Genomic DNA, 18,404 nt, shown 5'->3' with positions numbered 1-18,404 from the left:
CAGTGTGGGGTGAAGCACCATGGCGGGCAGAGAGACTATGGGAAGAACTTGAACTGACCCTGGCCTGACCTACCCTGGATGGGTCAGCACAGTCCTCCCAGAGAAGCTGGTATCTCTGCTGAGACCAGAGGGGTCGGAGGGATCAATTGGCCACTTGACTCTCTGTTGGGTGAAAGGTGCTAGGAACAGATGGGATGGTGTGTGTAGATGACGAGGATGGTTTTAGCAACCAGCTCAGTCGAGCTAGGGAGTGCATCATAGGGCAGGAAGAGATGAGAGATGCCAGAGCAGCAAGAAATGGCCAAGTGATGGGCTTGTGGAATTCCAGAATGCCGGGTGTCATCCTGCAGGGCATGAGGATCCAGCAGGGCTTCAGGCCAAGCAGTATGGTCTGATTTGGGCTATAGAAGAATCCCTTTGCCTGTCCCCAGGAGTGTGGGTAGGAGGAGGCAGAATCCAGGCAGGGAGGCCACTTTGAACACATTGGCCCTCATGGTAGCTGACACTGGGATGGCACAAGACTCTTGTGATTCAGTTTCATGATACTTGGAAGATAGGAGTACGTGGAAGTGGTAGTTTGGTGGGCACTGATTGCTTTGTTGGCCCACTGGCTTTTGCTCTGGTTATATTCACCCTTTCCAGCTCCTGCCCACATTTCCATGGTCACAGTAAATATGAGACGGCAAGAACTCAGTCAAGCTCACAAGGCACCTTGAATTTTCCTGTGAGTCATGAATGCAGCAGAAGTCTCTTAGCCTTCTTCAGACCAACAAGCCTCCAAAAACTTTTTTAAAAAAGATGGTTGATTCTCATCATCCTCAATCCCCCCACCCACCTACACACAACCACAAAAACAACAACAAAAATAAGCTAAATATTTTGCCGCGTCACCAGTTCAGTGGGTTGGAGGGACCAGTGATGGATGAGAACCTCTTCAGTGTGGCCGTCAGGATGTGCATATATTAGACAAGGTAGCCGCATGCATGTTTCTGCTGCAAACTGCCTTAGCCTCAGGGTGCTGCCTCAAGCACCCAGGCTAAGGAAGAAGAGATGCTCTAGCAGAAAGGATCCAGAAAACATCACAGGAGAAGCAGTCACAAATAGGAATCCCTTTATGTTTATCTTCCCCCACAGTATCTTTGACAATTTTAGCAGGAAAAGCAAATCAAAATACAGCTATCATGCCAAGAATCTTCTTAGATACAATCCCATGCACATATTCACACATACATATTTGATGAAGGCTCAGCATTCCGATGATGTGGGCTGTTACTATTATCTGCAGAAGTTAGGAATATGGTAATGGCAGTTGATTTGGAGGGAAGGATTCCCTTCTCTTTTTTTGTATCCCTCTGCCACATGGCTTCCAGATTTGCTGCCAGCTTTCTGCCATTCATGTAATTTAGCATTAAAACCTGGCCACTGAGAGCCCTTGCTGATTGCTAGCCTCCTAAGCTGAGCTGGTGAGACCAGAGACATCCTCCTAGTGACTGAGCTGGGAAAAGGCTTTAGGAAGGGGGTGACAGGATGTAACCCCAGGAGGGGTACCAACAACACAGAAAACTCACTCCGCAATGGATGGGCCGCTGCAGCTTGGTGCGGGGGCTCACAAGTCATGCTGCAGCGTTGGCTTGATCCTGTTTTTTCATCCACTTCAGTGAATAAGGAAATCCATTGTCTTTGCAGTTTCAACACTAGAATCAATTTGTTGTGCCTGACTATACCCCCTATTTAAAATAGTCTGATGGTTGTACATACCCTGAGGTCTCCCGATACAGTTAGCTGTGCAATGGAATATTGCCAAATAAAGTTCTGTAATTTTTTTAAAGTTACTTGCCAGATATCTCAGATAAACTTTCAAATTACAGAGGCTCTCTTATACCCCAGATACTATCTTCTAATGACACAGTGGTATCTAAAAACGTGTATGAAATTGGCTTTGGAAAAAATCATATATCCGGGCCCAGGAACTCAGTTCAACTCTATTTGAAGGTTTGAAATTCACTTGGAAGGCTGTTTTTGCATTTAACTTTTTTTTTTTTTTTCAGAAGGCTTTAGACAGGGTTTTGCCTCCAACTGTTTTAACTCACTAAGTTTTCCCCAGGTCTCCCCACATGGATCTTAACTTTGGAAACCACCTCTGCATCTCCTTCATTTCCCCCCAACAAACAGTAGTCTTTTGATCAGCATCAGGGCCAGCTTGGCCAATCTCCCCCCAGCCTTCAGAGTCCCCATTCTCTGTCTTAGTGCTAGAAAGAAAGCCTCCTCTTTCCCAGCCATGAAGCAGGATTTTAATTTCTATAACTTGTTTCTTATATTAAGACAAACTGGCTTCTCTAAAACTGAAGTTTAAATCCAGCCCATAGTTAGCATCATTTGACCTACAGAACAGCGGTGAGGTTAGGCCTCCTCCCCACACACAGCGTGTGACTCACTACTTGGAGGACACTGATTAAGATAAAGGTCATTTGGCTTTTCAAAGCAGCCTGTTAATTGTTGTTTCTTAAAAAAATACTCCCAAGCTGTTTTAGTTTTACAGTGATCAAAAGGATTTTGTAATCATACTAGGAAAGCGAGTACAACTTTTCATCTTTGAGACACTTAAAAACATTAATTAATAAGAGCACTGTACCTTGTAGCAAAGAGGAAAAGGCTGGTTGTCTGGACATGCCCTGTTCTTCTCTCCCACCTTCCTGCTGGCTTGGGACACACCCTCGTGGCCCTGTCTCCAGGTGCTCCTCTTCCCCTGGCTGTGAGATTTCATCTTGAATTCACACTCATTTCTCTCTTGGTGTAATGTAATCCAAGCATGAGTCTAGTCTAGAGAAGCCTGGGGTATTGTGGAGTCACACAACCAAGAGGGGCCAGCATAATTTTGGTGGAAATTATAGTGAATTTAATATCTTCAGGTATTACAAGGCTTCTCCAGCATCCTACAGGGATCCTGGTGAGGAGAAATAAGATGATGTGAGCTGGGCATGGCGGGTACTTGGCTCCCCGCTGTCCCTCAGTCTTTGCCATGGATCTTAGTATCAAGCTGATTCTTGTGTGTTTGGCCATCAGGGCCAGTTTGAGAATCACCAGAGAGAGTCAGCAGTCAGCAGACATACTGGCTTCTGGGAGTTGGCTCCCCGTATGACTCAGGATTCTATGACTACCAATGGCCCCACTATGAACAGCCCTGACTGTTCTTACCCTCTCAACTGAGGGCCAGGTTAGAAAGTAGACCACCAAGAAGGAGTTCAGGAGCCAGGCAGAGTGAGTCTGGATTTCACTACCTGCATCCCAGGCGAGTGGCCTCCGCTCCTGGGCCCTGCATTCTCCCCTCCAAAAGGACTCTTCCTCACCTGGAGCTGTGTGAATTAAGCCCGAGGTGTACAGTGCTTCACACACTCCCAAAAATACTCTCTCTTCATGAGAATGGCAGAGGGTGAGGAGGAAGATGGCCAGTGCAAGAAAAATGTGTTTGTTTTTTTTTTTTCTAGAGGCAGTCATTTGGAAAGCAGAACAGATTGTTGCTACATTTTATAAATTCCTTGTTGAGGAAACAGTGAACTCTGAAAACTGAAAGCCATAATTGCTTCAAAGTGCATTTGCCCTTTGGGAAAGAGATCAGAAGGCCAGGTGGAAATCCCTTGTGGTAGTGGTAGTGCTAGGAAGGGCAACCTTCTTCTCATTTTCTTTATGTATTTTTGTATCATTTTTTTCAAAATTTCTATAATGAGTGGTTATTATACAGATAATCAGAAAAAAATGACAAATGTTCAAGCCTTCTAGATTCTGATATTTCTATCCCTGCTGCTAATCCCCAGAGCAGTGGCTGGCAGAGACCTTTCTGCAGGGCCACCTCCTCTGGGTCCCACAGACAGAGACCCTTATTTACAACAGATAAGATGGAATCCACCTATGCGATGCTAGGGGAAGGAGCGCCACTCTGCCCCAGCCTGTCTGGCCTCAGGGGAGGTGTGAAGGCCTGCGCCAGCAGAGGCCAGAAACTGCCTGGGAAGAGAAACATCTGCCCAGGCTATCACAGGCTCTAGGCCTGGCCCAGCCCCCTCGTCCCAGTCCCATGGGATTATCACAGGCAAGGATTCTTTACCTCCAGGAATGCCTTCCCCTCTCCTTCCTGCCTGTGGGCATCATGGAACATCACCCACAGCTTATCAATTAGAAGCACCACATATCCACTCCATAGAGGCTGGATGGATGTGTGTAGATGACTCTCTTCCACCTGCCTAAAGGACACAGCCAAAGCAAAGATGTTGTTTTCTTTAAATAGACATGACTTCCACCTCAGCCCATCCTATTGTGTTTCCAAACTCAGTCTGCAGGTGACACCAAAGGGCACTTGTATCCAGACCATGAAACTTTGCTAAAGACATTCTGGCAGTCAGGCAAGCTCCTCCCCCAGGGGTTTCCTGCTGGCTTCTCAGATGGGGCCTTCTTGTCCCATCCTCCTCCTCGGCCACAGGCCTGTTGGTGTGTGTGCACCACATCTGGCCTTTATTTGAAACTCCACCTCAAAGTATTTCATAGCACAGAATATCTTTGCTTATTAAATTCCCCTCTACACTTTTTTTTTTTCGTAAAACAGGCACCAAAAACGAGAAACCTACCTATGGCTCTCAAAATCTGTCTATAAACCTTTGGAAATCATTTGCAATTCATTAATCACAGTTTCAAGGAAGTTACAGATTATAGATACACTAACAATTGCCATATAAAATTCCTCCATTCCCATAACAAGCTCCTTACGCAAAAGAAGAGGAACTAGGGCCCCGGGATTTGTCCCAGGCCAACGCTGCATGGGAAGAGGGAGATTTGACCTGGGATTTGGAGGTTCTAGAGATTAGTTATTTCTCTGTCACTTGGTAGGGGGTTGAGGGGCAAGGAGAAGTGATGGGTCATGTTTGAATGTGGTAGTACATCTTAGAGAGCAGTGTCAGTTTGTAAATCCTATGTTCCCAAATAAGCACTAAAGTAACAATGTTTGAGAATATTTTACATAAATTATAAGTAGTTCATTTGAAAAGGAAAACAATAAAGGCCCTAAGTGTGTGACTACTTGATTCTTGAAACACAAGCCAGATTAAAAATATTCTTAAAAGAAGGAAAATCATGCAGGAAGGATGTATTGCTTCATGAACATGTAAGGGTATAATAATTTCAAGTACAGCTTGATCCAGACGTGCACATCATATTTTCAGGACTCTCTTTGAAGCTCTTCTCTGAACTAGCTTCATTCTTGGGAAGACTCTCTCCAAGCAGTTGCAGAGGTGAGCACTTCAAGCTCACCAGAGCAAGGCCAGTGTGACCCTTTTTTTATCCAAATTAGTTCAGGGATGCATCCCAGGTAGTCTCTGGAGTCTTCTTTTGATTGTTCTGGGTTATGTACCCACCTCTGAATTCATCCCTTTGACTTGGAGTGATGTGCCCCCCCTCACATCCTCAGGCCATGTGCCCATCTCTAGACTATGGATGGAAATGCCTTCACTAGAACCATACTTACTGAAAGCAAGGGTCAGAATTTCCCAGACAGGAAAACCAAGGTGCTTAACCTGGGAGAGATGGGGAATGGGTGGAGTGGTGGCACCATAGCACGGGTATTTTCCTAATGGAGCTCTACTCCAGCCCTCTGATATGCTTTTGTAATGGGGAAAATATCTAGGCAGACTTAGGTTCATGCTGCCATTTGCTGTAGCTGTTGGCCTATTTTATCAATGCAGTAGTCCACTGACTTTTCTTTACCTCACTGGAATTAACCACTCTGCTACATTAATGTTGATATTCTAAAGAGCTTACCTATTGATTAAGACCCAAAGGCAAAGAGTTTCAGACTTATTGCATTACCTGGTTAAACAGACACTATGGAAGGCATTTCTAACATTAAGTCTTCCTCCTCTTATTTCTTTCAATAGAATTAAAGCGCAGAGACTTGCTGGACAAGTTTGTGTAATTGCCGGTGGCTCCTAGTAACTGCTAGTGGCTTGTAGATCTGTATGCCTGAAAATTATTCCTTCACTCTCCAATCCTTTTGAGTTTCTTAAGTAGTATTTTTTAGTGTAGTACATGTCTTGAGCAGTTATAAAAATGAGTAAACACACTTAGAAATGGTCAGAAGTCAAGAATTCTCAACTTATTCCACTTTTTCCAGATTTCATCTAGAGGGTCTTGGGTACTTTAACACAGTCTGAATTCCCCTGCTAGAAGAGTCTTGAGTCCCAACTTGTAATATACATACCAAAACAGTTTGATTATGATTGTTTGACACTATCAGATCCCACAAGTACTTCCTGCCTGCCCCTGGTTTGCAGAACAGTGACCTGCAGAGTTATCAGTGTTCTCCTTCCTTTCAAGGAAATGTGTTATTAGCCATCTCTATGCAAGAAGTTCATGGCCCTCAGCAATCATACTAGCTACATGATGAGATTATTCTGGCCTCAGGAATGTGTTGCCATTTTACCTGCAGTATCTCATTCATCATCTGAATTAGAAGGAAGCTGGGAGCAGCTAGGTACCTTGCTTAGGATCACATGTCAGTGTGAACATGGGCACTGCCCAGTGGCAGAACCACCATGCTTTCTTCTCATAGAAACATGTGGACACTTTCTCTGATAATAAAGGCACAATTGGTGCTCTTTAAATTTTCTTAAAAGTAGTTGAACTGCATGAGGCTTAGACATGAAAATCCTGGCAGACACTTCTGGGAAGCGAGGTCTCCTCCTCCATACTCCTTATATGGTTTTTAACTTGTTAATTAATTTGTCATTTAACTTGTTAGAGCCAATTTTCCCATGTCCAAATAAAAGCAGAAATAAGGGAGAATTAAGAGTGATAAGCTACAAGTCAGTCATTTGGAAGAGCAGAGCACTGTTCAATTGACCTTATGATCTTTAGTGCCTTGCTCTTTGTTTTCTAATAAGTGTGTATTGAATAAATGAGAAAAGAATCACTTTCAATTAACCACAGGACGAACTCTCACCCCCACCAAAATAAATAAATAAGGGAACAGTTTAGACCCAGCCGTAGGCTACCCAAGAAAATGTGAAAGTTTGCCTTTGAAGTTCAAGATAGGGGCTCCGTGGACTTCTGAAGTGCCCAGTAGCTCACAGTAAATGGTATGACTCCCAGTACTTGGGAGACTGATACAGGAGGACTGTAGGTTCACAGCCAGCCTCGCCACTTAGTGAGGCCTTCTGCAACTTAGTGAGACCCTATTTTTAAAGAAAGAATAAAACTAGGACTTGGAATGTAGATCAGAGGTAGAATGTCCCTGGATTCCATTTCCAGTGCCGCAAAAAAAAAAAAAAAAAGATTCTGACCCAAATGGGACTTGGTAGCCATTGCACATGTGGCAGAGGCCCAGAATGACATCCTAACTTCCCAAGGCTCAGCCCCGGCTTCATCACTCCTGCTGGGTCAACACTTCCTGCTGACTTTCCTGTCCCTCCTAATCAGAACAAGCCCGGCTCTCTGAGGGCCAGGCCTTCCATGCACACAAGAACTTTCCATACCAGGCTCTAATTGCTAATCTACTATAGTTTACAGCAGCTTCTAGAGAACTACTTTCCTCTTCATCTGGAGTGGATCTGATGTCATAATAAAGACCATAAATGTGTGTTAATTGGAAATCTTAGAGCAGGATTTGGAGGTCTGGTGGACAGAATGGTCAGAGCACACTGCCTTGGAAGCAGGCAGAACAGCCTTCCTGGGTGGTGGTGGGGAGGGGAGTTCTCCAGACATGAGGCGGAGATCCCCAAAGACACGAGGCCCTGTTCAGTACCACAGTGACTCAAAATCTCGCCTTCTGGCCACTGCCCCCTGGATTCCATCAGGGCCCCGATTAGATGTGTTTGGTTTCACGCACTACCAGTCTTTTTTTTTTTTTTCCTGGCTGAGGTGCCTTTACTCTCTGTATCCATAACAGCCGATCACTGTCCAAAATGGCAACCTATAGATTGGGGTCTTAAAATACTTAGACAGGCATTTCAGAGTGGTACCATTTAATCAAAAGACGATTGATCTGAAGACAAGAACAACAACAACAAACAGTATGTGTGAATGTGAGTGTGTGTGTATGTGTGTGTGTGTGTTTTCAGTATAATATTAATTCTATCTTCTGAACCTGTAAAGGGTTTGCTTACCCTCAGCCCGCAGCAGAGGGCAGACTTTCCTACCTTATAAACACCCCGACAACCAACATTAAAGACCTAAAGATGCACAAAGGTCTAGACACAAAAATGTCTGGTATATAAAATGGTAGGCTGGCAGGATAACTAACACCAGTGATTTAGGGGAAAAAACTAAAACCACTTCCCTGGTTATTAATGCACTCACCAGCTTTTCCAGAGAAATGCCTTAATGGCCATTAAATCTGGCAACGATTCTCAGTATTCACGTGCACTCCAGGTGAAGTAGCTCAGCTCGGCACTGTAGTGGGCAGTGTGATAGCAAATAGAAGGTTCCATGTGTCTGCTAAATATTACCAAGATGCTGAGTCCAACTCCAACTGCGGAGATCAGCGCTTTTGCTTCATAGCCAATGAATATGAGGGTAGGTTCAAGTCTGAACCATTTTAAGGCTTAGGAGAGAGTATTCTGCATTTGGTAAGTACATGTATGATACTGTTTTCAGTGTCACAAGGGATAGGTTTATAACGAAAGGGAAGAGTCTCCCCATCCCACACATATACAATCCAAGGATTTTTGATGAACTTTCCTTTGCATGTGGTATTTTAGAAGCCAGGATTCCATTAGGCAAATTCATATAAAGCAATAATTTGGAATTTATATTCCCAGGTTGGAGAAAATATTCACAGGAATTTGGCCTTGCTATGTCTGTCTCCAAAACCCCTAGGGCAGTCCCTCTGCAGACCTTCTGGCTGATACCTGTTGATTCGCACTTCCTATCTGTGCAACAGGACCTGGAAGGATAAAGGTTTGTCCTGGCTAATGATTTCAATGGAGAGTTTTTTATTTTCTTTCTCTTCTTCCCAATGCTAGTATGAAGAAGGAAAGAAGCGAAGGAAGCCTAACTATAGTAGTGTTGACCTCTCTGAGGTGGAGTGGGAAGACCGAGATGATGTGGTAAGTGCTGGGCTTTCACACTTCATGAGGAGGGAGCTCTGCTGACTTGAGGCTGTCCCAGGACCAGGTCAAGTGGCCTATGAGAGAGACACATAGCCACCAAAGGAATGTGGAGACAATAGACCCTTTCACCATGTTTGAAGATTTGTAATTTTCCTGCTAGTGGGCGAGACCAGTTGCAGATGGACCAGCTACTCCACCTGCTGAGCAGGTCTACCAAAACTAACCCCTGGTAGACTTTGGTCCCCTTTTCTCCCCAGTATAGTTCATGGTCCCTACCATCTTCAGTAGGGCCTGGATCCTGCCCACTGAATTGTACTGGAACCTATAGATCCAGTAGATAAGCTCTTAGGGAAACAGAATTCACCTGTCAGGACCTCAGGGACACAGTTCTTGTTTTGGAAGAGTATCCCAGGGCTTTGCAGCCCGCTGCCCTCCTGAGTGGTTGGCTGTTCATTTCCTGGCCTCCTCTGCTTCTCCCCTGCTCCCCAAAGCCATGCTGCAATAGCCCGCCATGCTTTTCCCACACACACTTCCAGCCTCTGATACTGGATCAGAAGTTTTCCTTTTGCCCATAACTCAACCCTGTCAAGTTTTCTTGTGACTTCTCAATAAATCAGATTTGTTAGACACGGCTGCCTTTGTGTGAATCCAGGCCAACTAGGCCGTAATTAAATCGTAACTTTCCAGGTGTTTCCATTTGAAGCCATGCTCTTCATTTTTTCTTATGGTATCTGCATACCAAGGCCTCTTTCTCTTCCCCAGCATCCCAGATTTACCCGGGTCCTTTCTTAAGCTTCATCACTGAATTAGCACTGTTTCTCTCACTTTTACTTGCCTTTCATGGCCATGTGGAAGAGAAATCACACTGGAAATCTCAGTCTAGGTTCTCGAGCCTTCCAGAAAAAGGGCCAATATCATGGTTCCCTTGCTAAGGTTTGCCTTCTTTTGTATCCTCTGTTCCCTAAGCTGTCTCAGCTGGCATAAATCTCTGATTTTCTTCCTTGTCTGTAACATACAATAGTCATATCTGCTTTAGAAATTTAACTTATTTCCTTCTTCCTCTGATCTAAGTCTAGTTAAACCCAAGTTCAGACAAAATATCCTTGCCATTTGATAAAAGCTATTTCCTCCTCCATGCATACCCCGGCAGATTTCATGTCAGTTCAGCAGCCTGATAGAGTTTGATAATCTTCTTGTCCCTTAAGCATGTCACCAGGATTCCATCAGGTTCTTTGGATTGTCACTGCATCCACTGTGCACACCCCTCCTTAGCAGTTTTGAGAGGCCAGATGGAAGGGTTCAAAGCCCACATTTGCTGCTGTTCATTTGTCTCCAGTGAGTACCTATAGTGACCTCAGTTTCTCGGGTTATTCTTATTCTTTGTGGCAGTTTACACCAATAAAATGAGATGATGATGATGATGATGATGATGATGATAATCCCTACCTCACAGAGCTGTTGTGAGGATTCATTACATTATTATATTGAAAATTATTAAAGTGTTTACACTGCTACTGAACAGGTGAGCACTCTCTGAGCAGAAGTAATTGTTTCTGGTTTTCTTATCATTGTCATTTGACCCTCAGGTGACCTTCTCAGCAATAAATGTGCCAAGGACTCGAGTTAATGACCACTTTCACAAGACTTTGAAGGATACCTTCCTCTGTTTTCTCTCTTTCCTGTCTTTACTTTTTCCATTGCTGTATTTTGGGTTTGCATTTAACTCAGTGCCTCCTTTCCCAGAGGATCTGAGCCTCGTCACTGACATGCTTCTTCATCCCTTCATCTTTTTCACTTTCAGCAATATGGGAAGCACCTTGATGATGCTCGTTCTTGATTCATACTTGCACACCGAGGAAATAGCACGCTCTGCCCCAGGTACACTCACCAGGCACTCTTGTTTCTTCACCTGCCACGTGAAGGGATATATTGCTCATCTTTGTCTAGTCATGTGTGTGCCCCAAAACTTTATCAGTGAGCTCATATCTCATTTAAAAATCATGGTTTAGTAATATGCGTTATCTCCTTGTGCCAGTGCCATTCTCCTTCCTCATTGAAGCTCTGGCTTTGGTTTCCCAGCTGACCATCCCCACAGTGCCCACACCTCAGGCTCAGCCAGTTCTTTTATTCTGTAAAGATTGGTCTTTGATTAACTTTATGACTTTGATTAACTTTATGCTTCTTATTGCATTGGGAGCCCAGTATATTTGATATTGGAATTCCTTCACAATCAGCATGTTTGACTGGGGAGAACCCAAGCTACCCTTTCTCTCTTGGGAATTTGTATCCTACTGATTGGGAAAATCTGAAATCTATGCAAAATCTTGAGAAATCTTCCCAGAATTCCACTGGTCAAAATCAGGTCAAGGCTTAAGCAGAGCCTACTGGGGAAGAAGCAGCAGAGCTTGCCCTGCTGCAGAGAACTTGGAAGGAGAATCATACTTCTCTTGGACAGCTAGGCTCTTGTTGAATTTAATAACCACATTTATAGCATAGACCCTGCATACTTCCAAAAACAATGTAAGATCACATATATAGTTAAGCATGTGCAACATAGACTGGTTAAAATTAAAATAATAAAAGAAGAGAGATATAAATCATGTGGAGGTGTATAGGCGGGACTTCTGTCCCATTTCCAGTCTGCAGGACAAATTAGGTGCCACATCAGCAGTACAATGATAAGGGCAGATCTTCAGGGGAGCCATGAGTCAGCAAGGGCACCTTGAGACATTCATGGTACAGTTTGAATCACTAGCGAGGATCACCTCTGGAAGGGAAAATCTATCTTTAAAAGTAGTGTTTATCCTTTGTTTATAAGTCCCCAGACATGGCCGAAGGAATTAAGGATTTTTTTTTGTTTTGTTTTGTTCCTATTGCTCCTAGTCATTACCAAAGTTTCTGAAATGGACATGATTATTTCCATAAATAGAAAAAACTCATATAAGCAATAATAATGACCATATAGAGAGTTCTTCCTGCATGCCAGTGGTGATGTGTTGTATATATATATCAATTCATGTATTTCTAACAGTAGTCATAGGAAGTGGATGTTATTGCTGGCTCCATTTTACAGGTAAGAAAACTGAGCTAGGGAATTGATGCAATAGGCTGAGGGTACAGAGTATGGATTTCAGCTCAGACAGTCTAGCCCCCAAAGCTATACTCTTGACACTTGAGTGTGCCATAGAAAAGAGCCCTTGGTGTGAATTCTTGAGGACTGTTTAGTGACTTTCTGGAAGATGGAATATCTTCCCTGGGGAGGGCAGAGAACATTAGAGTGGCCTTTAGTCTTGAAACTGATAAACAGTGTTCATTTAATATCAATGTGAATGCTGCCCCATAGATTTCTACCTGAAACCCAACTGGAGTCCCATTTGGTTTCATCATCAGTCCTTTTTCAACTTCCCCCCACCCACGTCAAACCATACCATGATGACTCTGGTGGAATCTCCCCCAGAGCTGCTTTTACCCACAGCCCCGTAAACCACTTCCCCTGGGGCATATTTATGAGAACTTTGTTCATGTATTTCATCCTTCTTTATATTCTCTCTCATGTCTCACAGCTCCTGCTTGACCCCTGAACCTCTAAACCAAGTATAGCCCACTCTAAGAGCCCAGGCTGGTGAACAAGAGTGGAGGATTTGTGGTTGAGGTGCCCCTTGCCCATGCATATTTCCATGTGCTGGTTGAAAGGTCATTTGAGAATGACAGAGCTATTTATCCAATGTGTCTCCTTTCCCTTTAATCTGTCGGCTTGGCCAGGTGGCATGTCATTAGGGGCTTGGAAGTGCAGGTTGCCCATGTACTGGGAAGGGTGAGGTTCCTGTTCTAATGTGGACAGAGAGCCACTGTTATTATGTAATTACACACGTGACCTAAGGTGGCCATTGGCTGTCCAAGGGAAGCTTCCCTAATGAGCTCTGCCTGGGAGGTAGGAGCAGCAGGCTCACAAAATGGTGTGAGCTGTGGTGTGCTATTAAGGACTGGTGCTGTGATGGGTTACGGATTTACAGAAGAGAAAAACAGATTTCCCAATTGCTCTGGCAGAGCACAACTAAACTGGATCACACAAGGTGGTTCCTAGAGACCGGGAGGATGGTCACTGAAACTGGACTGATTTTGGCTTAAGGATGTTTTACCTATTATGTTATCGGCTGTAATTCTTTAATGTCCACTGTAATATCTTAGTTGTTGATGCTGGGCACCTGAAAGCAAAATGAAGGCACTGTTATCACTGGTCCTGATTTGCCTTTCTTTGACTATGTGTTAAGTTGAACATCTCTTCACACACCTTTCCATATTATATATGACTACATAATATGTTAACATGGGCACATCAAAATCTGTATGGAAATTTCCCTCTGCCAGGCCATTTTCACTTTTCCAGTTGTTCACTGTTGGAAATCTAGATGATGGCAAGTTCAAGGGATACTGAGACAACTGGGCAAGGCACCAACAGTCTCTCCCTTTTTGCTTTCAGTGAGAGCTAGTAGCATCCGTATTCCCCATGACTCTTGCCTCCTTTCTGGGCTCCTGTGCATCTTGAACACAGGGGTACCACTGACTTACCAAGTGATTCGGGCAAGTTGCTCCCCTTCTCTAGCCTCAGCATCCTCAAATAGAAAAGTGACATTTCTAGAATGTTTCAGCCTCACAGTGCTGTATTTCCATGGGACACCTGCTGAAAATCATCAAATTCCCTTTTCTTCTCTGGCAACGAGGACAGAAAAACACATTCCCATTAGTCCCAGATTGCAGCCTTTGGAGCTTATGGAAGTGCTCACTACTAAGTTAAAACCACAGACCAGTACATGGTCAGTTTTAAACCTTTTTCTTTAGCTAAGTGTGGTAATACACACATGCAATCCCATGCCTCAGTTTTCTTATCTGTCAAACATGGGTAGAAATAGTGCCCTAAGAGATAATTTTAGCATGGTAATGAATTTCTGTAATCTTGGCATTTGTGATCGCAGGTTTAAAGCTAGCCTCAGCAATTTAGCAAGACCCTGTTTCAAAATAAAAATAAATAGACCTGAGAGTATACGTCAGAGTAGGATGACCCTGGTTCAATTCCCAGTACTACGCACGCACACACAAAAGAAGATGATTTTTTGAAGATTGTAAAACTGGCACCCAACACATGGTGAGAAATCAACAAACGCTATCTATCAGTAACATGTACATCATAAGAATCTTATGGTCACACATCTTCTAGCACCTGACAGGATCCTTGGGGCCTGGAAATCTTCCTACAAGGTCACTCTGGACAGAATGAAGGGTAGATGAAAAAACTGATCCAAAGAAAGGTCAGAGTTCAGCTGGTGTATATTAATAGCAAAACTGGAACCTTGATATGCCAGGTTAGTTCTCCTAGGGTGCCTCATTTTCAGTCTCTTGTCAACTTGCAGGTGGATAAGAGCAGAAATTTTCAACCTAAGAGTTGGGATGAGGTTACAAAATTTATTTAGAAGAGCTGGGCATGGTGACATATTACTGTAATCTTAGTACTTGGAAGGCTGAGGCAGGAGTGTCGCAAGTTCACAGCCAGACTCAGAAACTTAGTGAAGCCCTCTGCAACTTAATGAGACCCTGTTACAGAATGAAAAAAAACTAAAGTAGATCCGGAGTGTAGCTAAGAAGTAGAGTACCTCTTAGTTCAATACCCAGAAACACACACACACACACACACACACACACACACAAAGTTATTTAAATAATACCAAGCCGCAAACAGAAGCAATGGAATCCAATGAGACAGTAGATGAAAGGAACATCCACAGTGAAGATGAATCTCTTATGTGGCTCATGGTAAAAAAAAAAAAGTCTTAAAAAATTTGGTTAGAGCTGAAGCATCTGTGTCAAGCACAACAGAGTTTGAATTCTTATTCTTTAAGCTTTAGGAAGGTAAATGACACTATGTGAAAATGAGAAGGATGGTAACACAGAGGAAGATAATAATATGATGCTGAGGATGCAGGATTGCTAGCATCTACTGAGTGCTTAGCAAGTACCAGGCACTCTTTTAAACACTAACCCACCACTCGCTATGACTCTATATGATGGGTACTGTCATTAGTTCCATTTTTCAGAAACAGAAACCAAGGCACAAGCAAGGTCAGAGAATTATTCAAGATTATAGAGTTCTTATTCCTGAGTCCATTTTCTAAATTTTTGTTTTTGGTGCATTGTAGTCATACATCTTAATGGAGCACAAGATGGTAGAGGCATCCATGTTCACATTGCTCATTTAGTTCTGCCCCAGTTCCTACCCCATTACCTTCCCCGCCCTCCTTCTCATGTTTGGCATAGACTTTGATGTTTGTGAATGTACATCATGTACACTAGAAAAATTACAGTGCTTCCCTGATGTACAACCAGGAATCCAAGAAGAAAAGCCTATTTCCATTCTTATTTTGAAGAGGGCAGGGTGAGACTGAGTTTTGCCTCCAGAAAGCCTTGGCCATCCTGGCCTTGGTCCTTGCCAGGCCTCCTATGGGTTTTCTTGTGCTACTGGCAGGAGGTAGGGTGGTGGCACAGAGACAGAGAGAGGCTTACCTAATCTCTGACTTGCCTGGGGAATGTGAGAGGCGAAGGTCCCAAATGGCTTTAGGCAGGCACCAGAAAGAGGAAAAATGAAAACCATGTTAAAGATAAATCGAGGCGTTCTTAAGAGTTAGAAAGTAGACTTAATTAGGACCAGCTCTCCCCATCCAAAACCACAAAAAGTTAAAATGGGAAAATATTTCCAGAAATGCCCATTATATGTTGTTAAAAAATATCTAAAGTAAAATATATGTTTTATTTTATACATGCCTCTAGCTAAAAATTATGCTTGTTCGTTCTCTCTCTCTCTCTCTCTCTCTCTCTCTCTCTCTCTCTCTCTCAGAAGATGGGAATGCAAACCCAAATCTAGACAGCCCTGAATCAAATTTGCTTGCAAGCTTTGCAGTTTTCTATCAGCCAGATCTTATTCAGTCTTCTAAAGGGGAAACAAGGGGAAAGGGGGAAGAACCAAGGCATGGGCTAGGAAAGGGCTTCCTGTCCGGCTGCAGCATGCCAGCATTTGCTTCTGTCCCATTAAATAGCCTTCACCTTCCTTTCCCGTTGATGCCCCGAATGGCACATCTTTCATCACTACGTCTGCTGTCCTCTTCTGAACTCAGGGAAGGGCCACACGTAATTAGCTGAGGTCAGCCAGGGGTGCAGGAAGAGGTCCTGGCTCAGTGTTCCTGGACAGGACCCTCAAAACTCAGAGACAGGGTCGCCCCTGCCCAGAGCCTTGTCAACAGGGCCATTTGTTGGCCATGATTTCTCAGTGAACATTTGAAGATGATTCATGCTATAAAAACCTAAACTCTGTCTTCCAAATGGTTAGTCTTTTTTTAATTCTTAAACTACTGTGTAGGAAAATGTCTTTATTTTGATTATCTTTTGAAAAATGATTTTTTTTTTCATGACAGTTTAGTGCCCCTTTAGAAAACATAACTCATCCCTGGAGACATACTTGAGTGTTTTAGCGGATTGCCAAGAGTTCGTTTTCTGACACTCAGGATCCATCGACAGGACAGACTCCTTTGTTGTGCTGAGTTTTAAGTGGAAAGTCATATATTTGTTGTTGTTTACTTCTTTCCCACTGTACAAGAACTGTTAGGGGGTTATTTTCTGAAAGTTCTGTGGAAGTCCATGTACAGCATGTAGGCTGGCCTACAAAAGCACCCCAGATTTGGTGGGAATCAAATATCTATGACAAAGGGTGTCTGCAACCCAAGGAATAGCTAACACTCAGAATTTCTTTTATCATTGTAGTTAAGAAACGCCATGGTGAATCGAAAGACTGGGAAGTTTTCCATGGAGGTGAAGAAGACAGTGGACAAAGGGGTACATTTTTTCTCAAACATTCTTGCTGCTTAATTTAAAACAAACCACTGTGAAAAATTAGCTTTGAAAGCTCTATCTGGAATAAATATCTTTCCCTGAGATCATTTTTCTCTTGTCTTTACTTATCTCAAGCAAGATTCATGTAGTACTGTTAATCTGATTGTAGTGTGTCCATTTATTTTTATTGATTTCTGAAAACGTCACCTAGCAGACTAACCGTGTTTTCTTTTCTCTACGACTTTTTTTCAATCTAGAAACGGGTTTTGGTGATGACAAATGACTACTATTATACAGACATCAAGGGTACCCCTTTCAGGTAGAGCTGACCATAATACATGGACTTTCCATCAGATTCATCAGTGTGTTTGTACAAAACCTGCTGACGCTCTCAGAGCCCGCCCACCATCCGAAGATAACAAACACCCTGCCGAAAGGCTGGAAAGAGTGAGGAAGGGGCTTTTCCCAGGCTGCTTTTGTCTTTGTTTTTCAGAAGGGGGAAGATGGTTCAGGCTCGCTTAGGAGAACTCACTCGATTTGTCATGGCTTTGCATTTCATTACCAAGCAAAAAGAGCTTTGGGGTTCCCACCAAGGGTGGAGACCAGTTCAGAGGGTTACTAGGATCCTTAACCATCTAACTTGCTGCTGCCTCCCAAGTTCAGTTTTGCCTTTGATTTTCATGACCAAAAAAATCACCCCAAAATAAAATGGAAAAAACCCAAACAAAAAAACAAAAAATCTGTCAAACTTGGAGGTAGCATTTCATCCCTAACACATTGTGTTTCTGTTTCGACTTCTCTGAACTGTCCTTCTGTGCTCATCTATCTTTGAATTCTGTTGTCCCTTTTTTTAACAGTCCTGGAAACAATGGTTTTGCCTCATTGCCTGCTGTCAGATTCATAGGTCACATTCTCAAATCACCTGCCACTTTTATAATTAAGTGTTAGAACACATTTTGTTAAAAAGAAAGAGAAAATATTTCAATGATGCTGCTTCCTATTCCTGAACTGCTGTCTGGCAGAGCTCAGGGGAGAAAGAGTTGATTGACCATAGATTAAGGCAAAAAATAAATTCCCACACCACTGTCATAGACTGCCAAAGATCAAGGGCGGGTTCTGTGTGGAACCAGGAGCAATCAGGGAACACATGAGCCACTAAGTGGCTTTGCCAAATGAAGACTGGGTTTCTAAAACACAGTCTCTTACTTTAGGCCAAAAACAAAAAGAACTTAAATCAGGGCAGTGAGAATGGGGAAAGCCTACTAGCCTAGGGAGAGGCAGCAGAGAAGCCCACAGCGAGATGACGTGGCTACACCCACGTGCTGGTGGTAATTGACTTTTTGCCTCTAAGAAGGGGCCCAGTTTTCTAGTCCCAAATTCTAGGGTCTTTCTAGACCCATCTCTTGATGAACATAGGGCGGGAGGTGTGTAAGGTGGTAG

At 43.4% G+C, this 18,404-nt stretch overlaps 1 protein-coding gene across 1 annotated transcript in view; it reads left to right on the top strand.

Annotated features, from left to right (window-relative positions):
• Window positions 1-18,404, top strand: part of CACNA2D3 (calcium voltage-gated channel auxiliary subunit alpha2delta 3) — a gene marked incomplete at both ends in the record, with an annotated part of 933,053 nt that overhangs the window by 712,383 nt on the left and 202,266 nt on the right. Inside the window, 3 exons of the mRNA XM_080715370.1 lie at window positions 9,003-9,086; window positions 16,896-16,967; window positions 17,222-17,283. Coding sequence (XP_080571496.1) covers window positions 9,003-9,086; window positions 16,896-16,967; window positions 17,222-17,283 — 218 coding nt within the window. The remainder of the gene's footprint in view (window positions 1-9,002; window positions 9,087-16,895; window positions 16,968-17,221; window positions 17,284-18,404) is intronic.

Source organism: Muscardinus avellanarius, assembly GCF_963383645.1.
Source record: "Muscardinus avellanarius genome assembly, chromosome: 18".
Taxonomy (NCBI): domain Eukaryota; kingdom Metazoa; phylum Chordata; class Mammalia; order Rodentia; family Gliridae; genus Muscardinus; species Muscardinus avellanarius.
The sequence above is the reverse complement of the archived record's forward strand: the minus strand, read 5'-3'. Positions and strand labels throughout refer to the sequence as shown.